Source organism: Chelonia mydas, chromosome 21 (genome assembly GCF_015237465.2).
Source record: "Chelonia mydas isolate rCheMyd1 chromosome 21, rCheMyd1.pri.v2, whole genome shotgun sequence".
Taxonomy (NCBI): domain Eukaryota; kingdom Metazoa; phylum Chordata; order Testudines; family Cheloniidae; genus Chelonia; species Chelonia mydas.
Window position 1 is genome coordinate 6,566,901 of NC_051261.2, and position 12,927 is coordinate 6,579,827.

Here is a 12,927-nt window from a genome sequence, read left to right on the forward strand (position 1 = left end):
ACTCCTTGTAATTCTCTGAGCACAGAGGGGTTAAATAATACAAAACATAACTCTTTAGAGGTCTCCATCAGAACGCCTCTCCTTGCTCCACAACCTTGACGGCCTTGTTTTCTTTATTTTAAAAGATGAGGTCACTAGCTTCAATAATATTTGACTCACTCTGTGTGTGGTGGGGAAGCGGACCAGAAGCAGTTCCTGTGTTGCACCCCTGCCCCCGTCCTTTCCTCTCCCTCGCCCTTGCACTAGTGTGCTGCAGAAGCCATTGGTTCAGGACCTGTCTCTAAGGCACCAAGCCTGGGATCACGTAATCAGTTCTAGGTAGTAACTTGCCGTTGACCATTTCCTGGGAGGAAAGGAAAGGCAGGAAGGAAAAATAACAGCTGGTCAAAAGTTCTACTGGTGAGTTTAAAAAAAAACAAAACCCTGTCTGAATCAGAGAAGCTGGTTTCATTCAGAGAAATTGAATCCTACAGAGCAGTCAGTAATGAGTTCTCAGCAGCAGGAATTACTGCATTTGGTGTATTTTTGTCAGGGGGAGGAGGGAGTTTGCCATAAACAGGATTTGGGAATGAGAACATGTATCTCCTTATCAGTATATTTTCCCCTTTGCAGCTATACTTGACAGAATCACTGGGGTCTGGTGGATGGAGCCAAGGAGTGGAAGTCAGGACTACTTCTTCTTTCATGCCACTTCCCTGTTCAGGATTGGAGATTTTCATAGCCTTCATACAAAACTCATGAACATAGGCCAGGCTGTCGTGCAGATTGGCCTCTCTGAGGTCTACTGATATCCAGTCCACATACCAAATCGTTGGTCTTCCCCTTGGTCATCTTCCATCCACAATTATTGCAAGAGCCATCCTACCGATACAGCTTTCCGCTCTCCAGTGGATAACCCTTACCAAGGTAGCCTAACCTCCCTCAACTTGTCTTCTATTGGAACAAACTGCATTAGGCCCCTTAAAACTCCATTTCATATCCTAACATGGAGTGTCCAACCATTTGACCATCTCAATAACTTCAACTCTGTGGTGGAGAGCACACTGACTTTCTTTCTTGTGGCTAGCTAAGTCCCCGTTCCATTAAGATGGGTCACATTACAATTTTATACCCTCTATCTTTTAACTATATTGGCTTCTTTTTGTCACAGACAACTGGAGTCAGCTCCCACCACTTGCCCCACAAAGCTTAGTACAATGCCACGCATCACTCAGGAGGGCATCAGCAGCAGCAATCATTGATCCGAGGTATTTAAAGTCTTTCAGTCTTCTTCTACGGTTTCTGCCTGTGATATCCTTCATGGTGAGTTCGCCTTCCTCAGTGATCACAGCCTTGGTCTATCATCATTCACGCTAAATCCAGCCCACTGAAAACTATGTCGCCATTGTTCAAATTGGCTCCCAAGGTCTCACCATCTTCTGCACCTATCACTAAGTTAGCAGAGAACAGCAAGTTCCAAGGCAGCTGCCTTCATATATTCTCACTTATCATATCCATGACAATTGCAAACAAGAAGGGGTTTGACGCTGAGCGCTGATGCAGGCCAATGTTTACTGTTAATCCTCTACTGCAGCCCTATTTAGTCTGGACGACAGTAGTCATTCCATCATACCTATCCTGGATAAGCTGGACATAGCTTTCTGGCACACCTTTCCATCACAAACTCCACCCAATTAATTCTCTTGGTACATGACTGTACGCCTTCTCCGGGTCCACAAAGTCCATAGCCAGTTGCCATCTCTTTTCTCTCAACTTCTCCATGAGGATTCGTAGCACAAATACAGCATTAACAAACTTGTAAGATAAGTGATGCTTTCCCTTCCCAGGGACTTTGCCAGGAAGCCAGGACTCATTATTATTTCATTGCAGTAGTGCTAAAGGTCTTCAGCCCCATCATGCTGGGCCCTGGACAAACATAAGACAGTCCCTGCCCTGAAGAGCTTAGTCTAGAAGGCCTTGTCTACACCATGCATTGTACTGCTCTAACTACCACAGTACAGTTAAAGCAATATGATTGCCCTAGTGTGGATGTTGTTATACCAGTGGAAAGGGCTTTATACTGGTATAGCTATTCCCATATAGGAATGGGAATACTTTATACTGGTATAGGGCATCTTTTTGCCTATATAACTGTATCCGCACTAGTGGTTTTATCATTAACAAATGACAGCCCTAACTGAAATAGTTATACCATTTAAAAAATGCATGTAGACCATATCTTAGATAGGTGGGTTCTATTCTCAACTCTGCCACTAACAGTTGTTCAGTGGCCATGGGGCTGTGTCACCTATCAGTGGCTCATCGCCATAGCCCTTTATAAAATGGGGATAATAAACCTAATACCTTCCTGGTACAAGTCTTTGGAGACTTAATTAATTAACGTTTGTAAAGCATGTTGAGATTCCTATATGTAAAGAGCTATAGAAGAGCAATTTATGGGCTTGGGGTTATGGCATGGGGCTGGAAGTCAGGAGAGATGGATTCTACTGCTGGCTTCACCTCAGTTTCCTCCTCTGGGAAACAGAGATACCAGTGACAATATCCCATGCCTTATTAACTAACGTTTGAAAAGTGCACTGATCTATTGAAGAGAAAGGTGCAATGTAGGGATAAAGTATGACTGTAATAATTCTGTTTTCTGGGATGTAACAGTGCAGTCATGACCCCTGTTTACTGTTGACCCTTGTTCTGCGTGGGGCCCAGATGGCACACCAAGCACTGACTAATCCTGCAATAAGAAAAGAAGTACTTATGGCACCTTAGAGACTAACAAATTTATTTGAGCATAAGCTTTCGTGAGCTACAGCTCACTTCATCGGATGCATTCAGTGGAAAATACAGTGGGGAGATTTATATACATAGTGAACATGAAACAATGGGTGTTACCATACACACTGTAACGAGAGTGATCAGGTAGCAGATTGACAGAGCCAGCAGAGTACCCAGAAGTCACCTACTTACATGACAGGCCCAACAAAGAAAATAACAGAACGCCACTAGCCGTCACCTTCAGCCCCCAACTAAAACCTCTCCAACGCATCATCAAGGATCTACAACCTATCCTGAAGGACGACCCATCGCTCTCACAGATCTTGGGAGACAGGCCAGTCCTTGCTTACAGACGGCCCCCCAACCTGAAGCAAATACTCACCAGCAACCACACACCACACCACAGAACCACTAACCCAAGAACCTATCCTTGCAACAAAGCCCGTTGCCAACTGTGTCCACATATCTATTCAGGGGACACCATCATAGGGCCTAATCACATCAGCCACACTATCAGAGGCTCGTTCACCTGCACATCTACCAATGTGATATGTGCCAGCAATGCCCCTCTGCCATGTACATTGGCCAGACTGGACAGTCTCTACGTAAAAGAATAAATGGACACAAATCAGACGTCAAGAATTATAACATTCAAAAACCAGTCGGAGAACACTTCAATCTCTTTGGTCACTCGATTACAGACCTGAAAGTTGCAATTCTTCAACAAAAAATCTTCAAAAACAGACTCCAACGAGACACTGCTGAATTGGAACTAATTTGCAAACTGGATACAGTTAACTTAGGCTTGAATAAAGACTGGGAGTGGATGGGTCATTACACAACGTAAAACTGTTTCCCCATGTTTATTCCCTTCCCCCCCTTTTCCTTAGACGTTCTTGTCAACTGTTGGAAAGGGCCCACCTTGATTATCACTACAAAAGGTTCTCCCGCTCTCCTGCTGGTAATAGCTCACCTTAAGTGATCACTCTGCTTACAGTGTGTATGGTAACACCCATTGTTTCATGTTCTCTATGTATATAAATCTCCCCACTGTATTTTCCACTGAATGCATCTGAAGAAGTGAGCTGTAGCTTACGAAAGCTTATGCTCAAATAAATTTGTTTCTAAGGTGCCATAAGTACTCCTTTCCTTTTTGCAAATACAGACTAACACAGCTGCTACTCTTAATCCTGCAATAAAATTCTCAATTACCTTCAAAACATCACCTCAGTCTCTCGGGTCTAGAAATGTAAAGGGATGCTGCCAAGAATTCTTCTATCAGTGGCAGAACCAGACTAGAACCCAGGAGTCCCAGCTTCCAGCACTAACCCCCAGACTTCACCTCACTCTCCAAACTGGGAGTACAACCAGAAGACAGGCGTCCCAGGCCCCCTGCTTTTACCACTAGATCTTATACCTGTCCCAGCACTGGGACTATAACCCACGAGTCCGGGCTCCCAAATCCCCCACACTGGGGCTCGGAACAGAACGCAGGAGTCCGGGCTCCCAAATCCCCCCACCCGCTAGGGCTGGGAATAGAACCCAGGCGTCCGGGCTCCCAAATCCCCCCACCCGCTAGGGCTGGGAATAGAACCCAGGCGTCCGGGCTCCCAAATCCCCCCACCCGCTAGGGCTGGGAATAGAACCCAGGCGTCCGGGCTCCCAAATCCCCCCACCCGCTGGGGCTGGGAAGAGAATTCAGGAGTCCGGGCTCCCAAATCCCCCACATTGGGGCTCGGAACAGAACCCAGACGTCTGGGCTCCCAAACCCGCTGGGGCTGGGAAGAGAACCCAGGCGTCCGGGCTCCTAGCCCCCACCCCCGGAGACCAGACCACGCTGCTCAGGGAAGCGACAGCCAGACACGTGCGCACCCGCAGCCACCAGCCAGGCACGGCGAGCTTTGCAGGCAGCCTGTGATTGGATCCTTCCGCCATGAAGCCCCGCCTCCCTGTGACGAGAGGCAGGCCCCCCTCGCTCCGCCTCCCCGGCCTCTTTCCCCGTTTCGGTTGGCTAGCGCTGCTGCCAATCGAGCTCTCCGCCGGCCCGGGGGCGGGCTGCCTGTTGCGTCAGCAGGCGGCGTCCAGTGACGAGGGGGCAGAGCCGCAGGCGCCGAGCGCCCATTGGCGGCTGGTGATGTCAAGCTCACTGCTCCGGCCGTGGCGGCTCCGCGGGAGCGCAGGCTGGGCCAGTGGCGATGTAGCGGCGGGCGCGCCGGGGCAGGGGCAGGGGCAGGGGCAGGGGCAGGGACGGCGGCCGGGGGCGGACGGGCCCCGGCAGCAGCGGCAGCAGCAGCTCCCAGGGCAGGTCAGTGCTCGGCGCGGGGGTCCCTGCAGCCGGCCGGGAGCCTGGTGCAATCCGGGGGGGGGGGCGCGGGGTGCAACCTGCTGGCGGGTCACCCGCGGGGGATGTGCCCGGCCCTGTTCCAGGGTCCGTCCCTATCACCCCCCCCCCTTCCGCCCCCGCGCCCGCTCCTGCTGGCACTGGGGACTCTTATTTGGGTGGGGGGACCTGCCGCCTCCGCGGGGTTTACGCAGTTCGCTGGCGGGGGTGGTGTGTGAAGGAGCCGCCCCTCGATGCAGCCTCCTTGCGGGTATGTCAGGCTCCTCCTCAGGCTGTTGCGAGCGCCGGGGGTGCCCACAGGTGCTGGAACTGGGGGGTGCTGCAGCAGCCTCCTCCCCCCCCCCCCCGGCTTGAAGTGGTTTCCGTGAGATACAAGGTTTGGTTTCATTCAGTGGCTCTCAGCATCCGCCATGTACAGATTGCCCCGGCGCCCCTGGGGGTGCCCCAATAATAGGACCCCCCCCACGGTGAGGCTCCGCATGGGTGGTGCTGGGGTGCGTTCTCCTTCGCAGGGTTGCCAAGGCATGTAAGGTAAGGATAGCGCGCCTCGGAGGGGTGAACGTGACCTGGGAGTGCATTTGTTTTTCCTTAGGGAAGGAGGCTTATGGGTCAGTCTCCAGCTTTCCCTCTAAATCCCAGACTGGATGCACCCTTTCCCTGCAGGGGCCTTGCGGGTGATGGGGTGAGGGGGGTAGGCTGTGGGGGTGATGGACTGGGGGTGGGCAAGTCCCTTTAAAATTCTGTATCTGAATGGGATATAGCTGGGGTGGATATTAGATGGTGCTTGACTCAAAAGGCATTTCTTCTGGGCAGGAGGGTTTTGCCGATGCCATCGGGGGTGTTATCGGTGGGGTGCTCTAGGTATTACCTAGAGAGAGGCAGGAGATTAATTCATGGAGAACTTGACACCCAGTGAAGATGAACAGTGTGTGTGTGTGAAAGTTCCTGTTCCGCTCTTAGACTGGAGGTTGCGGGTAATAGACGTAGTCAATCCAAACAGCCAGGGTGGTGAGTGGGGAGAAGTTGAGTTTTTTGAGGTGTGACTCAAACATGTATTTGGACTGGAGCTGGCTGGATTACTCAGATTCCTGAATCAGAGGCTGGCCGACCTGTGCGCAGTGACATGGCTAATAATGATAATAAATGATCTGTTGCCTGAATCAGTCTGTCAGAGGGAGTGTGAAAAGGAAGCACTAAACGGCAGTGGTTAACGAAGCAGCAGTGTCCGCTGCTTAGTGTATTGACACTATTACTGGGGGTGGTTTTTAGAATGTACCACAATGAGCTTTCCTCCACCCTCAGTAAAGATTCCTGCAGCGGAAGGGACACTAAACTGGGAAGACTTGTCAAGGTAGCAGGTTGAAACTTTGTAGTTTCAGGTGAGGTTTTTCCTCTTGGGGGCTTAGGGTCCAACTAGCTTTGCACTCAGCACTGTACCCTGTGTTCAGGGTATGCCTTACAAGCAGAGTGGCTTGTCATAGCACTGTCGTTGCAAGATCCGTTCAGCAAAGCTGGGATTCACCTTCCAAACTTAGTGATGGTTCAGTGTGGTAAAATGCCTTCGCTCATTACACGCTCCCCCTTCCGCATATGATACCTAATGGATTGTGTCTTGGGAGGAGGGCGGGTGTTCGGTTTGTATTTGAGCTCCCAGCCAGCACTGAGTAGAACTTGGTACTCGCTAGGGGTTTTCGTACAACAACGAAGTTACTTAGCTGTCCTGCAGTAGCAGGGAGAGAACCCTGACCTTCCAGCTCTCCAGCAATCCAAGGCCCATCTTGTCCATGGAGCACTTGTGATTCTGTCCAGCAGAGGGCAGCAGTGCGCACACCCCAGCCTGCTCAGGACTGTGCCCATTAACCATGGTATCCTGCTATGGCAGGGGTGGGCAATAATTTTCACAGGGGGGCCACTCCACGAATTTTTTTAAGTCGTCAGGGCCCCACATTTCTACTATATTAATGGAGGGGGTGTGGGGTCTGGGAGGGAGTTTGGGTGCAGGAGGGCTGTGGCGGGGGATTGGGGTGCAGGAGAGGGTGAGGGCTCTGGGAGGGAGTTTGGGTGCAGGGGGTGGTTCTGACCTGGTGCGGGAAGGGGTGCGAGGTGTAGGCTCTGGCCAGGAGGCGCTTACCACAGGCGGCTCCCGGCTGGCGGCGCAGCAGGGCTCAGGCAGGCTGCTTGCATGCCGTGGCCCCACGCCGCTCCCAGAAGCAGCTGCAGCCAGCTGCTGCTGGCACGTCTCTGCACGCCCCTTTGTGGGGAAGGAGGGCAGCAGGGTCTCCGTGCGCTGCCCGCACCCCCAAGCACCACCCCCTATAGCTCCCATTGGCTGGTTTCCTGTGTGAGGATGGTGCTGGGGGCAGGGGCAGCATGTGGAGCTGCCTCTTCCTCCCCCCCCACACACACTTCTGGGGTGCGCAGAGTTGTGTCAGCAGTAGCCGGCTGCTTCCGGGAGAGATGTGGGGCCACAGCAGGCAGGCAGCCTGCCTGAGTGCTCACTACACCGTGGGACTTTTAGCGGCTCGGACTCTGAGATCGCGAGGGGCAGAGGAGGCTGGACAGCAATGTTAGATGGGCCGGGTCTGGCCTGCGGGCTGTGTTTTGCCCGCGCCTGCTCTATGGCTTGCTCTTATGTTTATTGCAAAGGATCAGGGAAATTTGGCTCTTGAACTCGGAGGCTGCCGACCCGCGTGTCAGCTGGGGAAATGTTCCACTCTGCTGTCAGGCCTGTCCGGAGCCTGCAGCCGGCCATCTGGGGATGTGTGCGCATCCGCTGCCTGGCGTGGCAACAGTGGCTCTCAATGGCTGAACAATGGTATTTGTCCTCTGGACTGAGCACATCTGTTCACCCTGTCTCGTGACTTTGGTGCATGAGCATCCCAAGCAGGACTTTACAGGCTGGGAGGGGGTGATGGGAGATGGCTGGGCTGGGTGTGGGGAACAGAACAGGGCAGACCATCCATCGCACATAAGCTGTGTGAGCTGTGCCTCCTCCCCATTTCTCCTCTCTTCTTCTCCCTCCCCCGCCCCCCCAATTTGATACTGTCCCATTGCTGTGTGTGCCAGGAGTTGTGAGGGAGGGTTAACTAGCTCAGCAGCATAGCTCTGGAGAGCAGAATAGTAAAGCCATTGAAGGCCAGTGCATGGGAGGGAAGCGTTGCTGAATGAATGTGCCATTGTGCTGACTGCAGAAAGGTTAGATAAAATATTTGTATCGCTTGTTTCTCTCCTGTTTTAAGGTGAAAGCGCACAGCAGTCCCTGGAACGTGGGTGTGAGCCAGGCCGTTTCTCAATGCCAGCATCCCTGCCAGCGCAAGCTAGGCTCACCAAGTAACCCTATCTGGGAACTTCCTGTTCCTTTAGTTAAGAGTCATCCTTGCCACGTGGTGTTAGGTGAGAGATTCCCTTACACCGGAGGACAGCCGAGGCTCACTGCTGCAGTTGGAGCTGACTGGTGACCCAGCTGTTCTGAAGAGAGCAGGGAAAAGAGGCTGTAAGGCATGAAAAGGCCAGTGCTGTCAACTGCCAGACACCAACCAAGACTTCTCTGCACTGTCTCCCCCTGAAAGCAAGGTCCCCGGGAAGAAGAAAGCAGATCTGTAGCTCCAAAGAAGAGAGCTCATTCAAGCGGTCCTTTATTTTTAAACTCTGATCCTCCCAGTTCCTTGCCTGGCTAAGTAATTAAACTGGAATGACCCAAGGAGCTGAAATCAGGGGAATTTTATTTATTCTTTTAAAAGGATAGAACCCAAATTCCCCCCACCCACCCGAACTTTTTTTTTTATAAAATCCTGCTTTATAACACCCAGATTTGAAAGACTTTGTTTCATGTTTTCATGTTTTTCCCTGCTTCGCCTTAAAAGCAACTGAGCACAAGTCCAGCTGCTGGAGCCAGGGCTGGGAGGGGGAATGTGGAGTGTTGGAAGAAGATGCACTAAAGTGTGAAGAACCAAAGAAGAGAATCGGGGAGACTGCGTGTGCTTCTACAGCCCCTTCTTCTGGGAACAGGAGAACTAGAGCCAAGGGATTGTATCTGGAATCTCCTCCTTCTTCTCTGCCGGCTTGGTGGTTGGTGTCTCCCGTTTCTGGATTGTGCTTGATGGGGATCTCTGCTAGGGGATCAGCCTCTGCAGTCGAGGGCAGGCACGCAAGAACAAAGGAGGTGGCATCTAGATGCAAGAAGGGTCATTGGCTTGAGCCTTGGGCAGAAGGTCTTTTCTGGGACAGCTGCCTGCTGTAGCCCAGCCAAGTTGAGGGTCGGGGGGACATCCGCCCTTCAGCATGTCCTCCAAGCTGGAGCAGAAGGAGGCTCACCAGACCAATGGGGTGGTGCTGCCAATCCTGGCTGTGCCCGTAGACTGCCTGGCCAGTCCGGACCGGCAGCAGCTCGTGGAGCCCTCGGAGTTCTTGGAGCCCGACGGAGAAGGAGTGGAGGTGGTGGTGCTGGAGTCCCATGCCAACGCCAAAGGGGTGCGAGAAGAGGATGCCCTGTTGGAGAACGGCAGCCAGAGCAACGAGAGCGATGACACCAGTACAGATCAGGGCCCTGAGCCTGCCTCCCCTCTCAAGGAGACCTCCTTCTCCATCGGGTTGCAGGTCCTCTTCCCTTTCCTGCTGGCCGGGTTTGGGACGGTAGCTGCTGGCATGGTGCTGGACATAGTACAGGTAAGGCTAAAACCCGCTCTTAGTTTGGGGACACTGCATGGCTTGGGCTCCGAATCCCATTATCTGGCTTGATTCTGTCCCAAGACAGTGGTGACTCAAATGCTGGTACCATGGTGTGTGGTGGTGGCGGCGGCCTGTGTGAAATGAGGCATTGCTGTCCAGTTCCTGGGCAGAGTACTCCGCAGTGCTAGTTGGGCTGGGCGTGTGGGCTAGCGAATGAATTGGCCCAAGTTGCCTAACAGGGGTCTGTCCCTAGTCAAGGCAAGAGCTCGCTGGCAAAGGAGGATGTGAGAAGCTTTCCCTAACCCAGGGCATGCTTCTCTGTGTACAAAGAGAAGGTTCAGTGGTTAGGGTGTTAGTCTGGGACTTGGGAGACCCAGGCTCAATTCCCACCTCTGCCACAGACTTCCTGTGAGAGTTTGGGCAAGTCACTTAGCCTCTCTGTGCCTCATTTTCCTATCTTTGCAAAGGAAGTAAGAGCACTGCCTTGCCTCACAGGAAGGGATAAATGCATGGGACTGTGAGATGGTTGGTGTCCTAAAAATCAAGGGAAGGGTAACCGCCTTTCTGTATACAGTGCTAAAAAATCCCTCTGGCCAGAGGCAAAACCCTTTCCCTTATAAAGAGTTAAGAAGCTAAAATAACCTCACTGGCACCTGACCAAAATGACCAATGAAGAGACAAGATACTTTCAAATCTGGAGGGGGCGGGGGAAACAAAGGGTTTGTCTGTCTGTGTGATGCTTTTGCCGGGAACAGATCAGGAACGCCGTCTCAGAAACTCTGTTAAATTAGTAAGTAATCTAGCTAGAAATGCGTTAGATTTCCTTTTGTTTAATGGCTGGTAAAATACGCTGTGCTGAGTGGAATGTATATTCCTGTTTTTGTGTCTTTTTGTAACTTAAGGCTCTGCCTCGAGGGATTCTCTATGTTTTGAATCTGATTATCCTGTAGGGTATTTACCATCCTGATTTTACAGAGGTGGTTCTTTTACCTTTTCTTGAATTAAAATTCTTCTTTTAAGAACCTGATTGATTTTTCATTGTTCTTAAGATCCAAGGGTTTGGGTCTGTGTTCACCTATACAAATTGGTGAGGATTTTTGTCAAGCCTTCCCCAGGAAGATGTCTCCAAGTGGACTCTTTCCCTGTTCTTTGTTTAACACGCTTGGTGGTGGCAGCATAGGGTTCAAGGACGAAGCAAAGTTTGTACCTTGGGGAAGTTTTTAACCTAAGTTGGTAAGAATAAGCTTAGGGGGTCTTTCATGGGGGTCCCCACATCTGTACCCTAGAGTTCAGAGTGGGGAAGGAACCTTGACAGTTGGCTACAGTGGTGATGGGCGCTAGAGAAGTACCAATGGCAAACTTCTTTCTCTAGTGCTTTAAGGTAAACTCATAACTTGGGGAGGGTTGGAATTTAGGCATCTGCTTCCATTTCTGGAGGTGGGCGGTCGAGACACAGCCACGTCTCATTCTGTTCTGAATCTGGAATTGTTAGAACCAAAGAGCAATGCTATTCGAGAGCCCTAATATGTATTGGAAGGCTGGGGGCTAGAGTCAGTGTAGCAGTGGCTACGTGTGCAGCTGTTGTGGAGTTCACTCTCTGCTGTGCTTGAATGTGCTTTTTCAAGAGCTCCCATGGTTCGGCACGTGGTTACTTAGGGCTCTCGTTAGTGGCTGCACCATGTTGCTGGATCTCTCATCAGAGTTGGACGTCAGAGACTCGAGTCGCTCGTTGCAGTTTGTGGGGGATTATTCTTTGCCTTAGCACTTAGGTCTGTGTGCGCAGCCTGGTGGAAGTATGATTTCTCCAGTCGTGGTCCACACACAACAGTTAGACAAGGGGTCACGCTGAAGGCCCCGTTCTGCCCTTGGTCACTTGTCTGCCGCTCTACTTGGAGTTAGCTGTGCAGCTCCAGGCCTGCTGTTTAGCCCCCACATCACTGATTCATGGCTCCTGTAGAAGAGGCCGGGCATGCTTTAGTTAACGGTGGGACATTTTCCATGAGGTGGCTCTTCAGAAGGGATGGTGGGGTGGTCGGCTACCTAATCCGCATTAAAACTGGGACGACTTCGGGGACTGTGGGCAGGCAGAGAGCCCCCTCATTGTCCCAGGAGACTGGCTCAGTCCTGATGTTGCCCCAAGGGCTGGTTGGAGCCCAAACTGATTTGAGCAGAATTGAAATATAAAATCAATCTTTCCCTGAAAAATGCTCAAGGGCTGAGTTGGAAACAGCTTTCTGGGAATGTGACTGGGGGGACCTTAGTTCTAAAACTCAGCAACTCTGGATGCTGCGTTTTGTGTGTGGGTGGGTTTGCCCTGCGTGATTTTGGCGATACATGTTGGAGTCCTCTGACCATTCAGTAGTGACTCCAGCAGAGCAGGGGGAAGGCTTCCCTGAGAAAGCTAGAGCATCTGATTTTATTGTAGTGTGCTATCAGCTACCTGAACCTCTTGGACTTGTATCATAACAGCCCTTGAGAGTGGTGACTTGCATTGCAGGGGGTGCAACCAAAATGAACAAGCTGTGCAGTTTGCTTGGATTTTATGTGGGGAAGGTGACCTAGCTGACCATAGATCTGGTGCCAAAGTCACACACTCTGACCCTGGCGTTCCTAGTCCTTGGCAGCTGATCAGCAGCTTAACCATTTCCCAGCTGTCCTGAAGGGCTGCGGTTGTGAATCAGCTTCCAGAACAAGATAGAAAAGGGACTTCTTTGATCTGTCTTTTGCTGTAATGTCACACAGCAAAAACGTGCATCAGTTGAAGGGAAGTAAAAACTGATGCAGGGAATAAGGCACCAGTTCGTTGTGTGTATGTGAGGTTATTTATCTGAGCAAAATACAGCAATCCTAATGAAGAGCTGCTGTCAAAATAAAAATCCGGCTTTGAAAATCCCCACACAGATGTCCTGAGCTGTGGTGTGCAACGCCGCTTGTTCAAGGAAAGCCCCTGGCGGGCTGGGCCAGTTTGTTTACCTGCCGCGTGTGCAGGTTCGGCTGATCGCGGCTTTCACTGGCCACGGTTCGCTGTGCCCGGCCAATGGGGGCTGCGGGAAACATCGGCCAGTACGTCCCTCGGCCTGCGCCGCTTCCCGCAGCCCCCATTGGCTGGGCAGAGCGAACCACGGCCAGTGGAAGCCGCGATCGGCCGA

General features: G+C 51.7%; 1 protein-coding gene across 3 annotated transcripts in view; it reads left to right on the forward strand.

Annotated features, from left to right (window-relative positions):
* Positions 1-4,875: 4,875 nt before the first annotated feature.
* The window catches only part of SLC41A1 (solute carrier family 41 member 1), a 30,648-nt gene continuing 22,596 nt past the window's right edge, over positions 4,876-12,927 (forward strand). For 2 of the 3 annotated variants that reach the window (XM_037884913.2, XM_043533781.1), the window contains exons 1-2: positions 4,921-5,074; positions 8,350-9,775. In XM_037884913.2, the coding sequence (XP_037740841.1) occupies positions 9,392-9,775 (384 nt within the window). In that variant the 5' untranslated portion in view covers positions 4,921-5,074; positions 8,350-9,391. Of the gene's footprint in view, positions 5,075-8,349; positions 9,776-12,927 lie in introns of all 3 variants that reach the window. The other variant, XM_037884914.2, reaches the window with a different exon arrangement.